The 22,223-nt window shown below is 41.3% G+C and overlaps 2 protein-coding genes across 3 annotated transcripts in view; one reads left to right on the forward strand and one right to left on the reverse strand.

Annotated features, from left to right (window-relative positions):
* Nucleotides 1-14,364, forward strand: part of IQUB (IQ motif and ubiquitin domain containing) — a 33,027-nt gene extending 18,663 nt beyond the window's left edge. For both annotated transcript variants that reach the window (XM_058681397.1, XM_058681398.1), the window contains exons 9-13: nt 439-609; nt 4,068-4,244; nt 7,177-7,425; nt 9,743-9,928; nt 14,154-14,364. In XM_058681397.1, coding sequence (XP_058537380.1) covers nt 439-609; nt 4,068-4,244; nt 7,177-7,425; nt 9,743-9,928; nt 14,154-14,336 — 966 coding nt within the window. In that variant the 3' untranslated portion in view covers nt 14,337-14,364. The remainder of the gene's footprint in view (nt 1-438; nt 610-4,067; nt 4,245-7,176; nt 7,426-9,742; nt 9,929-14,153) is intronic.
* Nucleotides 14,365-21,533: 7,169 nt separating this feature from the next.
* LOC101520799 (putative ribosomal protein uL13-like) lies at nt 21,534-21,914 on the reverse strand. Its single transcript, XM_058681263.1, has one exon. It carries the CDS (start codon nt 21,912-21,914, stop codon nt 21,558-21,560), a length of 357 nt encoding a protein of 118 aa, XP_058537246.1. The 3' UTR covers nt 21,534-21,557.
* Between the last annotated feature and the right edge of the window lie 309 nt (nt 21,915-22,223).

Below are 22,223 nucleotides of genomic sequence, written 5' to 3' on the forward strand. Positions count from 1 at the left end.
TGTCACAGTTTTTCCATAAAAGTTGTTTTCAGTTGGAAAGGCATGATCAGCACGTACTTATATAATCAGTATAATTGAACAAAGCAGATAAAATTTTTGATAACACTCTCAATAGCATGTTCCTGCACTCCCCTATGCAGTTAATGAATAATTCTGTATGCCTAGCAAGCTATCCAACAGACTAATTAGTACAAACCAATTAGAAATCCTGAATCCTACAGAAGTGTTTTCACTTGTAAAGACTGAAAGCTCTTTCTCAAATTTAAAAACTGTTTTACTCCTGCCAGGTCTATAAAATCCTTCAATTATTATTATCTTTTAATTGGTGATACATTTTAGCCACAAGTGATATTAAAGTAAACTTTTCGGAGACGGGGTGAAGTGCTGAGTGCTAGCCTTTACTCAACCGCCGGTTACAAGCATAATGTTCTTTTGAAGTGTTCCGCTCCGAAGTCATGGAGAACAGCTACGGGCAACATCATTGAGATGGACACACAGTTCACCCTCAGAGCCAGAGAGCTGCAAGACATCTACAAATGCATTCTGCTGAAAAACCTCTCTCAGGACGAGCGACTGGACGTGCTGTTGACGCTGAAGCACACTGTGAAGGTATGTGCACTTTCTGAGCTTTCGGGTGTGGGCGCCATCAATACACAGTTGGAGACCAAAATAAGCAAGTGAGAACCATTATTAATATTTACATATAAATTTCATTTTGCCAACAGCTGTACTGTTTAGATATAATTTGAAGACCAACATGATTGCTACATTAATTTTTACCCAAGAGTTCTCTAAACACATGTTATGATACATAATGAATGTACATATAGGATTAATATTCTAAAAGTAAATGCACCTTTATTCAATGAGTGAAAATATATGCAAAAATGGAGCATCACACTCGTACTTAGTTCAATTAAACAGTATCTATTTTGATAGTGTCAAGGAAAATGTATCTGAACTATTTTAAAGCAGCACTAGTATACATAATGTTATCTTTTTTTCTGATCAGTTGTTGTTTTGCTCTGTTTTTTTATTCCTGGCTTTTAATGAAAACAGAGATGTCTGCCACAGGTCAAATTTTCTCATGAAAAGCTGGTTCTGAGATGGCGAAGTGTGTTCGAGCAGTTTGCTCACTATGCTGTCGGCAGAACTGCAGTCAGGAAGCAGAGATGGGGGGTTTGGCAGCTGGGGAAATTACGGTGTGGTGCAGTCTTGTCATGACCAGCCGGTCTCCTGGGAGCCCTGGAGCTGGGAAGCCCTTCCAGAGTTATCTTGAGTTGTTGCAAAAGGACAGAATTATTTAACTCCCAGCTTGACCGCTGATTGCCCATGGGCTGCCCTAGGGAACACGTGACTGAATGAGGCAACTGTCTTCACAAGAGAGAAATTCTCAGAAAAAGACTCAGTTGAGAACTCTCAGGCAACAATTTACTGGGGGGGGGTGGTGAATACTGATGTTAGGACTGGATGTGGTGGACACAGCACTTCACTGCTGCTCAGATGTATTTATTTTGTTGTTTTGTTTTTAATTTTACTTGTTTTTATTATCATTTTACAATACAGTCCCAATTCTCTCCCCTCTCACTGAGTTCTCCTGTATCATTACTATGGTATAGTTCTTCACACACAATCATATGTCCATCATTGTGGGCATGGACAATGGCAGAGATGTATTTGTTTTATGCCACATATCTCAGTAGTGTCTGCTGGAAATTTGGATTGGCCCATTTTTTTTTAATTGGAGAAACTTACAGGAGCAAGGATCCTGAAGGGAAAAAAGCAGTCTCTATTGTTGTTTCTGGCTTCAGGTCATGATACAGAGTTATTTTCCCACTTTCCTTTGAAGAAAAGATTTATTTATTTGAAAGGCAAAGTGACAGAGATGAGGGAGAGTGGAGAGAAATGGAGGAAGAACGGCAAAAACAGAGAGAGAGAAGAGAGCAAAATCCTAATGCTGCTTCACTGCCCAGTGCCCGGGACGGCTGCGTCTGGTTCGGACTGAAACCGATAGCCTAGAATTCCATTTGGGTTTCCCAAGCGGGTGGGTGGCAGGGGCCCTGGTACTCGGGCCACACCTGCTGCTCTGCTAGTGGAGTAGTCAGGATTTGAACCAGCATTTTGGCGTTGCAAGAAGCAGCTTAACTTGCAGTGTAACAACACTGGCCTCACCCATTGTCTCTTTATTACTCATCTTAGATTGCCTTCACCCTCTGCACATTTGGGGTGCCTACATTTTGGGGTAACCTGCGCCCTGAAAGATCTAACTAACCAGACTTCCACTTACTGTCAAAATAAGAAAAAGATATATAAAAAATGTCAATCTCTTTGTCTAAACATATTCCTGTCCTCACTGGATGACAACAGCCGTACTGCCTTTGGAAGCTCAGAGTCAGTGACCTTTGTAACCATGGCGACACTTTCCTCTCATACTTGAAGAACGAGTTGTACGGAGCAAAATTCTGACCGCTCTAATTAGGCCACTTCTACCCAGACTCCCTTAGTTCCAGGGTAGGACGTCTGCAGGATCTCCCACGTGGTCTTTTCCCATCTCTTAGCTCTTAGCCCACTCATCAAGAAATCAGTGGTGGGTTGGCTACACTCTCTGCTATTCCATTCCGGTTTTTTTTTTTTTTATCAAGAAAATGAACACTGGGTGAGTCTGAGAACCCAGTAAACCTACTTGGATATAAACCTGGGCCAGCACTGCATATTTTCTTTCCACCTACCCTTAATTCTCATAGTTCTGGGACTTTACACCTCCACATTTGATATTTTTGAGAAGAAAGCCTGACTTGGGGTAAGACAGTTCTTTTCAGCAAACGGTAGCTATCCTCAGCCAAGATGGCTCGTTTCCAACCAGGGTGACTGCAACAAGAGGTTTAGGTGAGACTTGCAAGCTGCCCCAACCCGAAGCTGAGACACTGAGTGCTCCCCTCGCAAAACGGGGGTGACCTGGCCAGTACCCCGCAGCAGTTACCACAAGGGATAGGTTTTCTGTATTCCTCATCAAAGGGAAAAACTCTAGGATCATTGCGACCACTTCACTTCCTTTTCACAAAAAGGATTGAATTACTTTATTTCAAAGAATTACAGAATTATAAGCACTGGTTTACTCTCCAGATGGCTGGGTGAAGCCAAAGCCAAGAGCTTCTTAGGGGTCTGCCATGTAGCTATCTGGGACCCAAGCAATTGGGCCACCTTGACCACCTTCTCCAGCACGTTAGTAGGGGGGTGTGTCAGATGTGGAGCAGCCAGACACGGACAGTGCCAGGACAGGTTGCGAGTGGTGTAGATGTGGCTTCACATGCTGTGCCACAGCTGTGGCCCCAAAGGGCTTCCTCAGTCAACCACACTCTTTTCTGTTTTTATTAATTATTGTGAAGTATTGATACATGTGCATAAATGCATACATGATGTAGCTTAGCATATATTAGATCTTAAATGGGCCATCGCCAGTGTTTCCAGCATCTTACTCTCCCTTCCAGTTGCAAACCTTTTCATTTCTTAGAAGCAGCTGCTACAGTGTCCTTCCTGGTAGTCCTTTTCTTCATGTTGCTTTGTAGTTTGACCACATCTCTATGAATCTCTGACCATGTAGTTCAGTCTGGCCTACTTTTGAATTTTGTCAATAAAATTATATTCTATGCAGTATTTTGTACTTGATTTTTCTAAAAATTAATAATATTTGAGCTTGTTATTATCTATAGTAATAGTTCATTCATTTCTGTGTATTATGTATTGTTCTGTTGTATGAATAAGCTATAATTTTATCGGTCATTTTCTTAGGGATTTATGGTTGTTTCTAACTTTTGGCTGCTGTGATCAATAGTCCTTCATGCCTGTTTCTCTAATGCACTGAAGATACAATTATGGAAGATTATACAGATCTTAAACTTTATTGTTATATAATACCGATTTTTTTTTCCAATTAGTAGTATCAATTCACACTTCTGTGAGCAATGTTTCACTTTTTCTGTAATTTAGCTGCTGGTTTGCTGGGATTTTCGAAAATAAACTCAGTGATACTTAAAAGTTGATGCTGACTGTTTCTGTATTTTGTTTAGGAACATGCATGTAAACTGACCCAGGAAATCCTAGAGCTGATCGACAGAGAGGTCGACCTCACGATGAGAGGAGTCAGACCTCATAATCTTGAAGGGCTCAGGAAAAGAATTGCAACGCTCTTCTTCCATTATATCAAAACACCTCTATTTAACCCTGAAGTTGCAAGACACCTGAAGGTAGTCTACATTTTCCCTGTATCCATTTTTCAAAATCCTAGGATATAGTACAGCAAATAGAAGAATATTCAAATTTTGCCTTTCTACTTAACTTGGAGATCATGAGGAAGACCATTTTAGTAGTGAAATTTCTCTTGAATTATTAGCATTTTCATACTAACAAATTAGGCTACCACACTGGGCCCCTTCCTTAATTCTTTTCTTAAAGTTTTTTTTAGTGGCATATTTTAAGTTCACTACACAGGCTAATACTATATGAGTTAAAGAATTGGACAAGTAATAAGCAGTTTAAGAAAAATCCCTGCTATTCATCAAGAGTACGAAAAAGCTATAAACAGTAATTAAAAAACTGTCAATCTCATTCATTTATGTTACTTTTTTGGTATTTTATGTATTAGTTACTACAGAGAAGAGAGAAAACATGATATTTGTCTTTTGGGGACTTAGATACTAAGCGTAAATGTTTTCAGTTGCATCCCTTTTGTAGAAGACAAGGCTTCATTTTTGTTGTAATAGCTGAGTTTTAGTCCACAGTATGGCACCACATTTTCTTTATTCAGTCGTCTGCAATGCGTGTCATGGCTGATTCCACATCTTAGCTGTTGCGCTCAGAGGTGTATAAGCACAGGTGCACACACTCTCATGTGCTGATTTCATTTTGTTTGGAAGACTGGGTCATATGGTAGCGTGTGGCCTTCATGCTCAATTGAGGTAGACAGCATGTATCCACGTATCTATCCAGTTTTCCCCTAGACTTTCCAATATGCTGGCATATAACTGTTTGCAGCGATTCCTGATAATTCTTTGTATATCTGTTGTATCCATTGTCATATATCTTTTTCATTCCTTTGGGTACTCCCTTTTTTTTTTGGTTAAATTTTGTTTATTTTTGGAAAAATAACAGCTCTTCGAAAAAACACACTAATCTTATGTATCTTTTTTGTTTCAATTTTGATTATGCTTTCATTTTTGTTATTTCTTTCTTCCTTCTAACTTTGGGTTTGATTTGTTGTTGCTTTTCTAGATGCTTGAGATGAAATAATAGATCATTTATTTGATGCCTTTCTGATTTCTTGATTCCGGCACTAATTGCTATGAACTTCCCTGTTACTACTGCTTTCACTTAGATCCAGTAATTTTTTAAAATATATTTTGCTGCCATCTTCATTTTTCCATTTAATTTTTCTTTTGATTTCTGTATGACCCTCTGTTCATTCATTCAGTAGCTTATTGTTTCATCTCTATGTGTTTGCATATTTTCCAGAGTTTGTAAAATTATTGATTTGAAACTTCTTTCTGCGGTGGGTTGGAGAAGACATGTGGTATGCTATTAGTTTTTTGAAATTGCAGAGACTTTTTTTGTTATGGTCTATTCTAGTGTAAGTTCCATGTATGGATGAAAAGAACATAGACCCTGCAGCTGTGGGATGACATGTTCTATACACATCATATTAGGTTCATTTGGTCAATAGTATAGATTTACTTTGTTGTTTCTTTGCTGGTTGTCTTTCCATAAAAGTGGGGTGTTGAAGCCCCTCTTTTGATTCTATTAGATTCTGTGTCTCCCTTTAGATTTCTTACTACTTTAATAAATGGCCAGTTGTGCTGACATTGTGTGTATCTACATTTGTTATAGCTATTTCTTTTAAACGTGTCCCTTAACATTATGTAAGCCCTTCTTCATCTCTTTTAAAGCTTTTGTGTTAAAGTCTGTTTTGTCTGATTTTAGAACAGCTACATCTGCTTATTCTTCCTTTCTACTGGCATAGAACATGTTTTCCATCATTTCATTTCCAGTCTGTATGTATCTTTGTTGGTGAGGTGCGTTTCTTGTAGTTAGCACACAGATGGGTCTTTTCTTTTGTTTCCGTCCAGTCCGTTTGTGTGTAGCTTTTGATGGAAGAGTTTAGGTCATTTGTATTCAGGCTTATTATTGAAAGGGTAACAAGTTTGTCCTACCATTTTTCTAAAATAAATATTCTCATTGTTTGTCTTGGATTCATTTTTTTTTTTTTTTTTTTGCTTTTACTAGTTTTTCTACTTTTTCTTTCATCATGGTGTTTATCATTCTTTATTTCTGTGGGTAGCACATGCTTAAGCATGCTTTGTGGGGCTTGATAGGTATCACAAATTCTTTCCATTTCTGTTTGTTTTTGAAGGGCCTTCTTTTGCCTTCATAAATATAGGAGAGCTTTGCTGGATACAACCTTCGGGGTTGGAAGTTTACTTCTCAGAACCTGGACTACCTCTGTGTTCTCTCCTGGCCTGTAGGTTTTCTTTCGAGAAATCAGCTGTTAGTCTAATTGATAATACTTTGAAGGTAGCCCTACTGCATTTCTCTCATGTAAGTTTTAGGATCTTCTCTTTGTGTTTTACTATTGAAATTTTAACTGTGTGACATCATGGTGAAGATCATTTCTGCTCATGCTCTTTGGAGTTCTGTGTGCTTCCTGAACTTTCTCCACATTAGGGAAGTTGTCTGCTATTATCTTGCAGAGTAGGCCTTCTAATCCAGTCTCTCTTACCTCATCTCAGAGTATAATGTATGTTTAATTGATTACTTGTATGTGAATCCAGCTGGTGCCTATTGCAGTAATTAATGCAATGTAGCATATAAAAAACTAAATTCTTCTAAAAATTAAATGGTAGAAGCATCTCCTATTTGTTTTTTATTCAAATTTTCTAAGTGGCTTTAGCATGTATTATATAGGGGTTGACGGGTAATAAATGGGTTTTAATATTTCATCATGGTACATAAATATGGTTTGAGGCTTAAAATTTTGTATAAACAGAAAAACATTCAAAAGTAACCAATTTTTGAAAAACTTGAATTCTAGCATTTGTTAGCCCTCAGTGCATCTTTGGAACAGTATTTGACTTCGAATTTGTATCCCTTCTTCCTGTTTTTATTTATTTATTTTTTTTACTTAAGGTCCCTCAAGATCCGCTAAAGTTTTATAGGAAGATTTATTTTTGTCACAGTTGCCAGCTCTATTTGCCTTCGACAGAATTTCCTGTGTCATCTACCACGCATCGCATCTACCGATGTCGTCACTGTGTTAACCTGGAGAATGAGACACGGCAGCGAGAATCGTTTTTGAAATACAAGTGTTTACTTCAGCGGCTCTACCGATCGGAAGCTGAGTATGAAGATGATTCCAGAATCGCCTTTTTGATGCAGGTACGGTCAATAAGTGCCGCCAGTCATGACCTAAATTGGTTTCTGCCAGGGATGTTGTCTTCAAAATGGTTGGGAGTTTCATAAAGTGAATTGCAATTGAGCATTTTGGTGTATGAGAAATACTGCCCTTGATTCTTTTATTTGGACAATGATTGCACTCCTGACATGTACGTGCCGACTTACCCATGGTGTTTACTTACTGTTATAATCCAATCCTTGCAATCTGGAAAAGAAGACATAATTGAAAAACATATTACAAATTCCTGAAAAAAAAAAAAGAGAAAGCAAGTAATGGAGGCTCTTGTAGCTCTGAGGTCAAGAGTTGAGCACTCTGGAAGCATCAGAAAGATTAATTAGTTGACTGGCGCACCAAAGCAGGCTTTCCTGAGGATGCGACCTATCCAATGGAATCCACGGAAGTGGATGCGCAAGGGAAAGGAAAGTAAGTCAAGATGTAGACTGAAGGCCAGTTGTACCAAGGTAACAGTGCAGCTAGCTGCACAGGGTTTCAGGGCCCCTACGCTCAGGTCAACATCTGCAAACGGAGGCTCCACATTCTCCTCCGCCAAGCGGCTGAAGCACTGCCACCACTCTCACCACCCTGAACCTGGCCAGCCAGCAGAGCAAGTTTTCCAGACGGCAAATACAGGACTTTCTCGCTCTCGCTCTCGTACCTGCTGTCTGGAAGACTTGCTCTGCTAGTTGCACAGCATGGTGGCTGTCACTCATGTTAACATCGTGTTCAGTGAGAAGAGGATATTACTGATGAGAAATGTATAAGCAACATAAATATTGTTGATACAAAAAGTCTTGGATTCTTCATAATTTCAGAAAGAAACTCAGATAAATGAGTTGCAATTTTAAAAATAAATCATATTTTATTTTTATTCATGGACCTCAAATTCTTCTTTTAAGAAAGACGTATTCATTTTTATTGTAAAGGCAGATTTACAGAGAATAAGTGTATTAACACAAACAATCCTATTTGAAAGGTATTATTTTCATCCTGCAGGTGGGGAGAGTAGGGCACGGATAGGTTAACCAGCTTCCCCTAAGCTCGCTCTAATAATTGGCCTCTCAGGCTTTGAAGCCTAGGCTGTCTGGGTCCCAGAATCTGGCGCCCTGCCTCACACATGTGCGAGGCGTGGAGGGAGCTTCTGGCTCCTGGCTTTGGCCGTTGTGGCCATGTGGAGAGGAACCCAGGAGATGGAGCATCTCTGTCTCTCCTCGCTCTCTAACTTTGCCCTTCAAATAAATGATAAATAAATCTTTAAAAAGAAGGAATTTAAAAAATCAGCTGTAAAGGATGAGAGCAATACTGCCAAACTTGTTTTTTTATATTTAATCCAGATTATACAGATATAAGATCCTTTTAAAGGGATTTTACTACTTATTTGTGATTATTCTTATATATTCTGTTCAATCCAAATAGATTCATTCTAATTTCCATCTGGAAAACTTGCTTTCATCCAGTAAGGAGCAATGCATAGTTTGAAAAGCACAGATAAAAATTATTACATGTTTTCTTCAGTGGAATTTTATTAAGTGATGTTCATTTCAAAGTATAAATCCATTTTATTTTTGAGAGAGAAGGAGAGAAAGAGGTTGAGCTCTCATCAATTGGATCATTCCCTAACGTCTCATACTAGCCAGGCTTGTGCCGTGCTGGAGCGAGGAGCGTGAAAGGCTCCCAGGTGTCCCACAGGCGTGGCGGATACCCAACGAGTGAAGCCATCAGCCTGCACTGTCCAGGATGTGTTCCAGAAGGAAGCTGCAGTTGGCTTCAGAGAACTCAAACTTGGGTTACCCAGCATGGGTTGTGGGCATCTTAACTGCAAGGCTGAACACTCATCCTGAAAAAGTTTTAGCTAACACGAAGTCTTTTACCTGATCTTTATTCAATCGCAGCTGCTTCATTATTAAGATGGCAGTAAAAAAAAAAATACACACCTTATGGGTCCATACAATGTCCCTGAGTGTAAGAGATAATCACTAATGAGTTTCTGAAAAATGTTTAATACCATATAAGTATCGTGGTTATACTAATTAGTCATTGAGGTTATAACAAGGTAAAATTAGTTTACTGGAAGAAATAATAGATCTCATTCTGGGTTAAAGATGGGATTGTGACTGTGAGCCTGGAAGTGTAATTTAGGCAGAATGAACAGGTTCGGTGAAAGATAAGGGGCTGTGTGTAACTGAAACCTCATGGATAGTGTCTGGCTTTCTAAAAGCGTATTCTATACAGTCATTTGCTGTTAACATAAGAGTTTGTCTGGAAGAAAACTCATTTTGTCAAACTTACTTTGACGCGCAGCTACAGGATATTCAGTACCTGACAGAGAACATCTGGGCGTCGCAGTCTGTGCTCAGTGACTGTGACGATCTCGGCGATCTGGTCATGGTCAGATGGGACAAGTCCTTGGAGTGGTCCCCTTGGAACTGCATCCTTCTCACCAAGGATGAAGCAGCTGCTCATCTCAAGCTCAGAAGTGTCGTAGAGGTGAGACAGGCAAGCTGCGATTCGGAATTAACGGGACCGATTAGAGATATATGTTCTCTGTATGTAGGTATGTATGATTTAAACTTCCATCTGATGAAGGACCAGGAGTCGCGGGTTAACAGTAACAATATGCAGGAACGGTGTGGACGGCAGAGATGAACGCTCAAAGCGAGTGGTGCTAAACCTGAACCTGCTCCCTGCTCAGCAGCACAGTGAATTCTACAGAAGGTTCCATGCAGGCAGGGATTTTGTTTATCTGATGTGTGTCTATATGCCTCATGCTGCATAAATGCCTGTCAGACGAAAGGGACTCAACACATAATTTTTTGAATGAATAAGTGAGTGTATCCACCAGACAGGCTCAACAGAGCATCTTTCCTTCTTGAAGTAATCATCGCACACTCAATTCTCAAATTAACTTAGTTCATAATTTTGATTTCTGAATGGCAACAGAATTGATAGCATTACATTTTTTGTTTACTTTCAACTAAGTAGAAGTGTTGGAAGGACTGCGAAAATTAAATGTGATTCATTTTCAATTATTTACAAGATGAATGCTGTAGGAACACTTTACTGAACAGAACTGAGGCACCGCTAACGAGTTCTTAGAGCTCCGTTTACACGAAGTCAGCCCAGGATTGCAGAAAGCCTTACCGATTCTCTTCCGTCTGTTGAGTCAGTTGCTTCGCCTTTCGGCGTACACAGCACGTTAGCTAACTGGAAATGAAGAAACGACACCAAATGTGATCGTCATTCTGAATGATGCCATTCCCCTCAACCTCTTGTGAGTGAGGTGTGGGGGAAGTACGAAGAGAAAAAGTTAAGAGATTTTACCCATTTCTTCAGGAATTTTTAATAAGCCAGGCTTAGGATAAGTTTCACTTCATGGATTGAAAGAAAGGGCAGCAAGAAATTGAAGCTGTGTTAAATGTTGTATTTGGTAGCTAAACGAAGCTGCCTTATAAATATTTAAGTACTGGAAGCACTGCCATTTCCTTCAGGGCCCACACTCCAAAGCTGATATCCCAGTCTACTCTATTTATATCCCTTTGTGTATTAGTCAGATTTCTTCAGTATCAAATTAGATGTTCTATTCACAAGTATTTCTAACTTCAGAGTGCAATCTTAAATGGATCTAAGTTTCTCAATTACACAAACTCAAAAAAAAGTGTCAATCTTATGGCTTGGGGACTGTTGTTACCTTTTTAGATATTAATACTCAATGTGGTTAAAACTCAGTTTATATCTTTTTAAAAAAGATTTATTTATTTTTATTGCAAAGTTAGAGATACAGAAAGGCGAAGAGACAGAGAGGAAGCTCTTCTGTCTGTTGATTCACTCCCCAACCTGCTGCAACGGCCAGAGCTCTTCCAGGTCTTCCACATGGCTGCAGGGTCCCAAGACCTCGACTGCTTCCCCAGACCACAGGCAGGGAGCTGGATATGAAGTGGAGCCACCGGGATTAGAACTGGCACCCACATGGGATCTCAGCACGTTCAAGGCGAGGACTTTAGCTGCTAGGCTGCTGCGCTGGGCCCAAAAATCAGTTTATGTCTTACAAGAGTTTAAAACAATTTTAGAATTTCCTTAATGCACTGAGATGCATACTTTCCCAGGGAGTCAAAAATAATCAAAATACTGAAATACAAAAAATATATATATGCAGAAGTATTTAAAATAATCTGACATCCTTAATCATGACACGATGTGTAAGAAAACCAGGAGACTGTGTGCGTTGGGAATCGTGGGGCAGGCTTCCCCCGACAGGGTGCCCACTGAACTAAGAGGTACAACCGTGAACTTCACATCCAGTCCTGACGCAGCAACCTGCACGGCGGTTAGCCCTTCCTTGTTTGCTTCCATATGCTTTCAGAAAGATTAACTAGCAAAGTGCAATTGGTCAAAAGAATGAGGAGGATCCCTGGCTTTGAGTCCTTCCTCCACCATTTGCGATCTAGGACACATCGGATGAATCTGTTAATGTCTCACGGCTTCACTTCACTCCTCTATGAAAAGGAGGTAACAGTTTCTCACCAGAAGGGAGCTCCAGGGACTAAACAGGCTCTGGTTAACTCTCAGCTTAGTGCTTGAATTGAATCAGTTTAGGGAATCACTATGTTTTTGAAAGCATTTTAAAATTTTTGATGCATTCTATCTTTTTTTAACCCACTTTATTTACTTTATTGGAAAGGTAGTTTTAGAGAGAGGAGATACAGAGAGATCCTCCATCCACTGATTCACTCTCCAAATGGCTGCAACGGCCAGAGCTGAGCTGATCTGAAGCCAGGAGCCAGAAGTCTCTTCCTGGTCTCCCACATGGATGCAGGGGTCAAGGATTTGGACCATATGCCACTGCTTCCCCAGGACACACACAGAGAGCTGGATTGCAAGTAGAGCAGCCAGGACATGAACTGGTGGCTATATGGGATCCTGGTCCTGGCACTGCAGGCAGAGAATTAGCTTATTATTCCACCATGCTGGCCCCCAGTGCATTCTATTTTATTTTTTAATTAAGAAATTATTTTGTATATATGTATATTATATATTTGCATGTGTGTGTGTGTGTGTGTGTGTGTGTGTGTACACAGAGAGAAGGAGAGAGAGAGAGCTCTTGTTGTTGATTCCCTCCTGAAATGCCTACACAGTGACCAGGAGCAGCATGGGTCAGAGCTGGTAGTGTGAACTCAATCTAGTTGTGTGTGTCATGAGCCCAATTACCTCCAACATCACCACTGCCTCCCAGGGTCTTCATTGTTAAGAGATCAATGAGAAGCAGAGCCAAATGATCAGGCCCGGGCACCTGGGTATGGGAGACAGGCATCCTAACAGCTTAACTAGATGCCCACAACACATTTTAAATTAAATTACAATAAAAGCAGTACATTATTGTTTTTAAAAACTCTGAATTGAATACAATCATGTAATCTAGAAAATAATAGTCTTGGGCCTGGTGTGGTAGCCTTGTGGCTAAAGTCCCTGCCTTGAACACACTGGGATCCCATATGGGTGCCAGTTCTGATCCTGGCAGCCTTACTTCATATCCAGCTCCCTGCATGTGGCCTGGGAAAGCAGTCAAGAACAGCTCAAAGTCTTGGGATCCTGCACCTGCGTGGGGGACCTGGAAGAGGCTCCTGGCTCCTGGCTTCAGATCAGTTCAGCTCTGGCCATTGCAGCTGGTAGGGGAGTGAATCAGCAGATGGAAGATCTTTCTTTCTGTCTCTCCTCTTTTCTGTATAGCTGAATTTCCAATAAAAATCAATAAATCTTCTTTAAAAAAGAAAATAAAAGTCTTTACATATCCACCTATCTCTATCTTCATATCCCAGGGATAGCTACAGTTTCTTACCTACAATTTATTAAAGTCTTGCTAGAAGTAGAAACAGAGGTATGTCTACTTTTTTTTGTATAATTTATTTCATGCTGTTTTGCAAGTTTGTTTCTTTGTTTTATTTAACAGTATATGTTTATTAATTTAGCAATGGTTTACTTTTGAATGTGTTAAATTCTTGTTATATGTGAGAAAAATGAAAATTTAAGAAATGTGAGTCCACATTGTTTTGGTTGTATTTGAGTTCAATCACAAATGCAGAATAAGCAAATTACATTGGTTTAATCCAATGTGGTTTGTGGAACAATTCAGAGGCTGTAATTGTGGCTACCGGGGTGGCCAGGCAATGCCTTCAAACAGGCCTGCCAACCTTTGGCCTTCTGTAATGGTTGCTTTTCACTCTTACGCTGTGGACACTGAGAGATAAGACAGCAGCAGCCTCTGCTGCATCCCGCTGGCCCAGGCTCGTGGTGCTTAGTGCAAAGCCGGGAGAGGTTTCTCGCGTGTTTGGGCGGGCGCGCACACACACACACACACACACACACACACGAAACCTTGCCACATGGCCACCCTTAGCCTGTGTAAAGGCTAGGGAAACCAGGTACGTCACAGCCAAGTAAAAGCAAATGGAAGAGTTGTGACTGTTAGGAGGAATTAGCAATGGTTTGGACCTAGAGAGATCAGAAGGGAAGTCGGGGAAGGCTTTCGGGCTGAAACACCCTGAGAGGTAGACCCTTCAAAACGGCAGACAGAGTAAAGGAAAGAGCCTGCTCCGGGCAGCAAGAGCCAGTCAGCAGAGCCGCTGCAGCGCCTGTGCCGTGCGGACCCCTCGTGCCGTGCATCTGTAACGCACTGCATAGAATCTGACTTTTTGTTTTGTTTTGTTTCCCTTTGCAGGGGTACAGACCCTTGTTTATCCACACGATCAAACACAAGCACATCCTGGCGAAGAACTATTTTGCTCAGATTCCAGCACTCGCTTCATTTATTCTTGATGATCCTGAAATAGAGGAGATCAGAAAGAAGTATCACTCAGATACTGCACCTAAAGTTATAAAAGTCCAAAAGCCTTGTACTTAGAAGACCCGGGAATATTTGATGATCAGCAGTTTTGTCCACTGCTAATAGAGTAATACAGACGTCACACAATGTGGGAATGGAATTTTATCTTTTTGTTGACTTTAACCGTGATCAAGTTTAATATGGACTAGTCTTTGTGCCTTGGGGACTATAATGTCAAGCAAAATGCCATCTATACCCTCAAGGAAACCTGACAAGTAATCGCAATCTTCCTTTGCCTCCTTATCTATAGGATGCCAATACTTCAACACAGGATTGTTAAAAATTAGAATGTGCATGTAAATAAATATGTGGGACATAAGAGGTTTCTTTTTAAGTGAGTGAGTAACATGGTGGTGTTATTTTTAAAGACAGCATTTTAAAAATTATTTTCTATGCAATATGCTAGTGGGAGACTTGCAATACTGTATCTATCCTGAAGTGATCGGTCACTTTCTTAGTGGGACTCATGGTTATTAACTAAAGAAGAATGAAAAGACACTGGATCCAACAGCACATATGTCCTTATGTCATCCCAGTGCCATTTCTTGTCCTCACCGCTTCTTTTTAATGTATATGAGGACTACGGGAAAAGAGGATTCTGCTCTACCGAGGCGAGGGGCCCACCGGCAGGATGTGGGAACGGCCACTGCTGCTAATTGTGCAAGTAAGAGGGAGACTATGGCAAAGACTCAAAAAATGACAGGGGGCCCGGGGGGGGGGGGGGGTTCGGGGAGAGAGAGAGAGAGAGAGAGAGAGCGAGCGAGCTTCAGTTTCTCAGGAGCTTGATCTGCAAATGGCTCGTGCAGTCTTCCCGCCCACTCAGTGTGGCTTCCTGCTAGTGTTTCTCTCTGGCAGCCTTCAGTGGCCTTCAGACCTCACATTTCTTTTTCTCAAATTAGAGGCAGCTGGGCAATTTCAGAGAAACAACAACTCACTCATTTTCTTTTCTAATTTGTAATGTCAATCATTGCCTCAAATTTCAAAAGACTGATTTAGCTTTGCAAAAAGAAGTGTAGTGTGGTCCTAAACTTTTTAGGCTTTATTGTTTCACAAACATCCTGTAGCACTGTGACAGCTTTAAGCATAGAAATTATTAGAAAAAAATAGTGCATATTGTGACAGCTCCAGTCTCCTTATCAGCTATAACTTAATATTGGTTTAATTTCTACAAATAGGCTAGAAAAGGACCTGCAATTTAAAGAATAATTTTAGAAGTACTCTGGAGTGAAAAATAAGGAATTCTTAGTTGAGAAAAACAACCTGCAGTGAGCAGGGGGAAGGATGGAGCGAGCGAGCAGGTGAAAGAAATTGACATGTGTTGATCCATTCCTCACATGACAGCACCAGCAGAACCATCCTGGGCTCCCCTGGGGGACCGGAGCTCAAGCACATGAACCATTCAGCTGTATGCCTTCCCAGGAGTATTAGCAGGAAGCTGGATTGGAAGCCCAAGGTTAGGACTTGACCTAGCACTCCGGTATGCGACACAGGTGTTGCAAGCTGTGGCCCAGCCCACTATGCCACAGTCCCTGCTCCTGAAAGCAATATTTTCTAAGACATAAAGTTGACAACCTAGGACAAGACACTCATAAAAAGGACTGGAAATTCTTCAACAACCTCTAGTTGTAACTTTTATTTACAGTGACCGAAGTACATACAAGGAACTGTATTTTTATTTTCTTATTTTACTGCTGAGGAAAAGTTTGCATGCAGTGAGGAAGGTATTCCTCGGATGCCTGCAACACACAGGATGGGCCATGACTAAATCCAGGAGCCTGAAGTTGAATGCTGGTCTTGCCCAGGGGAGACAGGAATCCAGTTGCTGGAGCCATCGCTGTTAGTTCCTGGAGTCTACATCAGCAGGAAGTAGACCCAGGAACTCTAATACAGGATGCAGGAACCTTAACCAGCATGTCATATTTTTTATATTGGTGATTTTCTCTCTTTTTGTTACTGATCAAAGAATTTACCTCACTGGGGTCTATCTTCTGCTTTCTTGGAGTTTTACAAAGAACACATTTCAGACAATGATTTTTTTCTGTTACTAGCTGCCTATCTCATTGATACCTCCTGTTTTTATTAATTCCTTGCTTCTACCTATTTTGGGCTGATTTGTTTATCTTTTACTAGTGCCTTCAGTAGAAACTTGGATATTTCATTTGAAATGTTTCTTTTCTCACATACGTTTTTCATGATGTAAATTTCTTTCTAAGCAGTTTTTTAAAGCTGTATTTAATACGCTTACCATATTTTAATATAATTTTATTAACAGTGCAAAATGGGTGCGATTGGTTTTATTTTGATTTTGTATTTTATTTCTCATTTTTGCTTTTGTTTTAAAATTTTATTTATTTTTTAATGTATTTTATTATTATTGTTATTATTTTATAGTACAGTTTCATATTCCCTTATCCCCTCCCCAGTTTCCCCCCCCAGTTCCTCTATATTATTACTAACATATAGTTCTTCATACTCAGTCATATGTCCATCATTGCAGGCCTGGACAATGGCAGAGTCCAGAATCCTATTGTCAAGAAATAGTAAACAGTTTCATTGTAAGTCCATCTTTGTCTGGAAGCAGAAATGTGTACCACACTACATTCTCACATCTGAATGTTAGTCTCCATTTCACAGCTACTGTACATCCCTTTAAATGAAAAGTCATGATTCAAAATCAACAATAGAAAGAAAAGAGGAAATTTACAATGCCATGAAATTAAATGACATGTTACTAGATATGACAGTGCGATTGGTTTTATAACATCTCTAGACTCATGTTTATTTGACTCTGTTAGTCTTCAGATTCACATATAAACTGCAGACCAATTTCTGAGTAGGAGAGTTTGAGGCTGATTTTCATTCACATGCAGTTATATGTGTAATGCCTAACTTGACTTTGAGCATAAAAATCACTTCTTCTAAAATAATTTATGAATGTATAACATCAGTTGAATTTATGAAGATATTAAAAAGTGGTCAGTCTAAGAAATAGGAATGTTCACTCAAGGTAAATGTAGTCGTTTCTCATCAATAAAATCCAAATGATGAATGTTTTTAAATTTTAATATCAAAACACTCTAAGATTTCTATCTCCCCATGTGTCCATCCTATTTTCTGAATTGTTCTGGCGCTGCATTGTGGGAGAGGCTAAACTTGCCTCAGAAAGTCCCTACTTGCTGAAAAGTGGCAACTACCGGTAGGGGTGAGGGTGGGGGCAGTTCCAACCACGATTCAGATTAACACCCTCTGTGCAATGGTGCGTCCTTTCTTTGGGGGAGGCATTATTCAGGAAGGAAACAAAGATGCACTTAAAACTATCCACAGAAAGAATATCTAACCCAGCATTTCTGACTTAACATTTAATAACCTCCCTACATTTGTCTTGTACAGGAGCACATTATCTAGGGTAGTGAGATGAGCCCTACAGGTTGCACAGGTAATCAAGCTCGTGACTGGCATTTTCATACATGTTTTCTGGGCTCAGATGTATATAACACATAAACCAAAAAACCACAGGGAGCCACTGAAAGAACTGTATCTCTTTGTCATTATAATGAAGTACCTGGCATAGCCTGCTTATGGGAAAGAAGGGATTTATTTAGTTTGCAGGTATGAGGTTCAAGGGTATGGAACTGGGTCAGTTCTTCTGATGGCCTTCTGTCTTGGCCACACCACATCGTGGTTACTGTAATGGTGAAGGCAGGAGTTAAGGCAAGAGTCATGTTCCAGACTAGAACCAGAGAGGATCAGGGTTACTACCAGGCTTGTTCCTTTTATTTTAACGCTCTTTCTTGAACTCAAACGTTTGCAAGAAATGATGTTTTGAAAGCATACCCTAATAATTCATGGACCTCCCAACAGGTCCTATCTCTTAACTATTCCCCATGTTCCCATTCCGAGGACCAAGCCTCCTGTCACAACGAGCCCTTGGGGAGCGCCTGAATTATATCGAGACTGTACGAGGTGTGGAGGTACCCTGCCTTAGGTTTTATGCCCCAGGCTCTGTTTTACCAGGTGTATAGTTTTGGATAAGCAATTTAATTTCTCCATGTGTGCAAGGAGCCATTTGTCCACATAATCTTTGTGGTGCCTTGTGGCTCTAGGATTTGTGGAATGAAATAAAAAGAGTTTTAAAAAATCAGGATTTTTGCAGAGTCAAAGGTGAGGACTTACGTTGGGGCAGATAGTCTGCCAGGGTGATCTGAATGGACTTGGTTCAAGTGGAGCTTCTGTACGTTTCCAACACAGGCCGTGTACATCTGCTTCTTGTGAGATCTATGACATCTGGTTATAGTTGAGGTATAAATGTATGGAATGAAACTCTGTGCATTTTGATGCTCTCCACATCCAGGTAGTGGCCAGACCTTGGCAATCAGTCGCCTGAGAACCTTGAGCTCCAGGACCAAGCTGTCATCATGTTCTAGTCTTGCTGGATCATTGGGCTGGTTCTTCATTCGGGGGTAGGTGTTTGCTGGGGAATCCCAGTGGTATGGCTTTCCCTCAGCACAGTCTTCATATGGTTTGACTAATTCTAGGCCCCTGACGTTTCTGTGTTTTGTGAACCCATGATGGAGATTGTCTTTAGGGTCACAGACTATCCTAGATCTGTAATAAACCAAACAGGATCAGAATGTGAATATGTTCAGGCGAGAAGAATAACATGTGGAATATATCAGTATTCTTTGCACTTGGCGCACTGTGTTGATGGCTGAGTGCGTGTAGTGCTACTTTTGTCAGCTGGGCTGCAGGAGCAAAGTATTTTGCTTTAAGTAAATTAATTCAAAATAATTTTGAACCATTTCATTTCTTATTGATTCTTTTCCTCCTTTCGAGTTTCCAAACTTTCAGGTTTTCCAGAATCATCTGAATCTCATCACAGTTAGGGTGTGGATGAATTGACATTTTCACAAGCAGTTGTTCTGCAGTGCGTGGGAAATTCTTGAGCAGTGGACACTGCTTCCTTGGAAGGACGTTGTCTTGGGGAAGATAGTTTCTGCAGCTGTCAGACACTCAGAGACTGACTACTTCTGTAGAAACTGGGAGGAAATGACGTACATCTCTCCTCTGCATAGCTACCTCGTCCTGTCCTTGCTGACTACGATAATTTTTGTGGAATATTTTTTTTTTTACCAAAGGCCATTTGGATACTTACAACATCATTCATGGACTGTATGACATTATTAACTTAAAAATTAGGCTGCTATCAACTTATTAGACTTTGAGCCCTATTCGCACTTGTTTTATCAGCACCAAACCAAATGATTTCACAAGCCTCATACAGCCCTTTGGTCTGAAATTGGATATCAGGTGTTTTTAAAAAGTAATTACTCAACATATCGGTTGCTCTGGTTTTAAGAAGTGTTTGTGACTTATAATTTTTTTCTTACATTTAATTCAAGGTACAATCAGAAATCTGGCTAATAATGAAATACCCAAATTCACCCACTGTGAATCAAACTGTGTACCTAATCATATATATTTCCTTAATCCTGGAAAAAATTTGAAGTCCTTGGGTTCTTCCTGACAATGCAGGAACAGCTATCGAGTTATTGCAGACTGGAGGCCACACACCCACAACAGAGAGTCTGTAGGTCCCTAATTTACAAATATTGAATGCTTGAATTGGATCTTTCTGTTTTGTGTGTTTGTTTTTTGTTTTGTTTTTAAGATTTATTAGTTTGGAAAGGCAGATTTCACAGAGGAGTCAGAGAGAGATCTTCGATCTGCTGGTTCACACCCCAAATGGCCATAGCAACTGGAGCTGAGCTGATCCGAAGCTGGGAGCCGGGAACCCCTTCCTGGTCTCACATGTGGGTGCAGAGTGCCAAGGACTGGAGTCTCCCTCCACTGCTTTGCCAGGACATAAGTAGGAAGCTGGATCTGAAGTGGAACAGCCAGAACACAAATTGGCACCCATAGAATGCCAGTGCTAGCAGGTAGGGGATTAGCCTACTAAGCCATGGCTCCTATCTTGGATTCATCTGATGGAAGATCCCTCTCTCCAATTTTCCCTGTTAAAAATCTTAAGGCAGAATCACTTCCTCACTATGGCCAGAAGGTGGAGCACTGTACCAGAGATTATACTGGAGCCTTTAGCTTGAGTGGAATTGGCCTTGTTTCATCTTGGTCTTACTTGGGATTGGTCACTCGCTCCTTCTTCACCGTTTCTCCTTGTTTATCTAGCCTGTGATGCTGCAGGGTCTTGGCAGCACATGATTTCTCTGGTTTTACGAGTTCACAAGCCAGAAGGCAGTTTTGCCTCAGCATGAATCAGATCTTTTTCAATTTTAATATTTCATTTTATTTGAGAATCTTCCATGCACTAGCTCACTCTTCAGTTATTCGCACCACCAAGGGGTGCGCATGGCAAAGCCGGGATCCGGGACTAATCCAGGAATCCTACATGGCAGGCATGGAGGTGGTATCTGAGCCACTCCTCGCTGCTTTCTGTGGGTGGGGGTATTGAAAGCCACAAGGCCGGAAATCAAACCAGGCACTTTGATAATTGATGCAGGTTTTTTTTTTTTTTTTTTTTTTTAAACCATGGGAGACGCTGAGATCCCTGCTGTTGTCCGGCGGGTTAGTCAGAGAACTGGTATGGTTGATTCTGCCTGGGGACCTGAGCAACAGAAAGCCAAGCGGGCAGGAGCTGGTGGACGCCACGCTTTCCCGCAAGCAAGGCGCGGTCGGCTGGCTCTGCTGGGAAAAGCTGAGATGCCGCGCCAATTCCCCAAGTTGATCCTCTCTCAACTGGATGAGCAAGTTCGGCTCCTGGCTTAGAAGGTGTTTGCCAAAGTACTCCGAGAGGAGGACAGCAAGGATGCCTTGTCCCTTTTCACCGTCCCAGAGGACTGCCCCATTGGGCAGAAGGAAGCCAAGGAGAGGGAGCTGCAGAAGGAGCTGGCTGAGCAGAAGTCTTCTGAATTAGATCTGCCAGTTGATCGTGGTCAGAGAGCTAGCCCTTAGGTGTTAAGACTGAACCAGCAAATCTTGTTGTCCCTTCTTGAATGAGTGATTCTGAATGGGTTCGAAGAAACAGCGACAGGCTGGCAGCCTCCCTTCAAGGTTACCTTAGCACCACTGACTTTTTCCAGTTGAATTTCCACGAGACTCAGGAGGAATCGCCAGTCGCAGAAACGCTCAGCCGACCTCTGCGCGCGGAGGATGCTCTCCACACTCGGAGCAGAAGTGTTCTTTTTTTTTTTTTTTTTTGCGTGAGCAACAAAGTCTTTATTGGACTCAGACCAGGAGGCCGTGGGTCTTGAGGGCCTCTATGAACTTGTTGATCTTCTCCACGTTCTTTTCGGCCTGTTTCCGTAGCCTCATCAGCTGCTGCTTCTTGCAGTAATGCATCTTGGCCTTCTCCTTCCGCTTCTCCTCCAGCGTGGCCGTCACCGCCTGGTACTTCCAGCCAACCTCGTGAGCCAGGCGTCCCAGGTAAGCAAACTTCCTCGTGGGCTTCAGGCGCACAACCTTGAGGGCCGCAGGCACCACCATCCGCTTTTTCTTGTCGTAGGGTGGTGGGATGCCATTAAACACCTTTAGGCACTCCAGGGCGGTCTGACCCCGCCATGACAACCTTGTGCCCTGAATCATGTGTTACGTCTCATCAGTACTTGATTCAGGTGAAATAAGAAGTTAAAAATCTTTGGAACTCACCAGCTGGAATGAACTTTGCGTGTGAAAGTATGGAAGTCCTGGTGGGCCTGGGCAGAAATGCTCATGTGGCCCTTCATTCCCTAAATGCTCCTGTTGCAACCCTAACTCAAGATTGTGCTTGGGTATAAGAGCCCGACGGAGATAATGACATCTGAATGGGTTCAGCTGAGCAGAACTCTGATCCCACAGTGCTGAGATTCTGAAAGAAAAGGAAGCAACCCCAAAGTGTTCAAAGTGTTCTCACTT

Source organism: Ochotona princeps, chromosome 25, assembly GCF_030435755.1.
Source record: "Ochotona princeps isolate mOchPri1 chromosome 25, mOchPri1.hap1, whole genome shotgun sequence".
NCBI lineage: Eukaryota > Metazoa > Chordata > Mammalia > Lagomorpha > Ochotonidae > Ochotona > Ochotona princeps.

Coding starts and splice junctions, on each gene's coding strand:
- LOC101520799 (XM_058681263.1), bottom strand. CDS start 21,914: ATGATTCAGGGCACAAGGTTGTCATGGCGGGGTCAGACCGCCCTGGAG.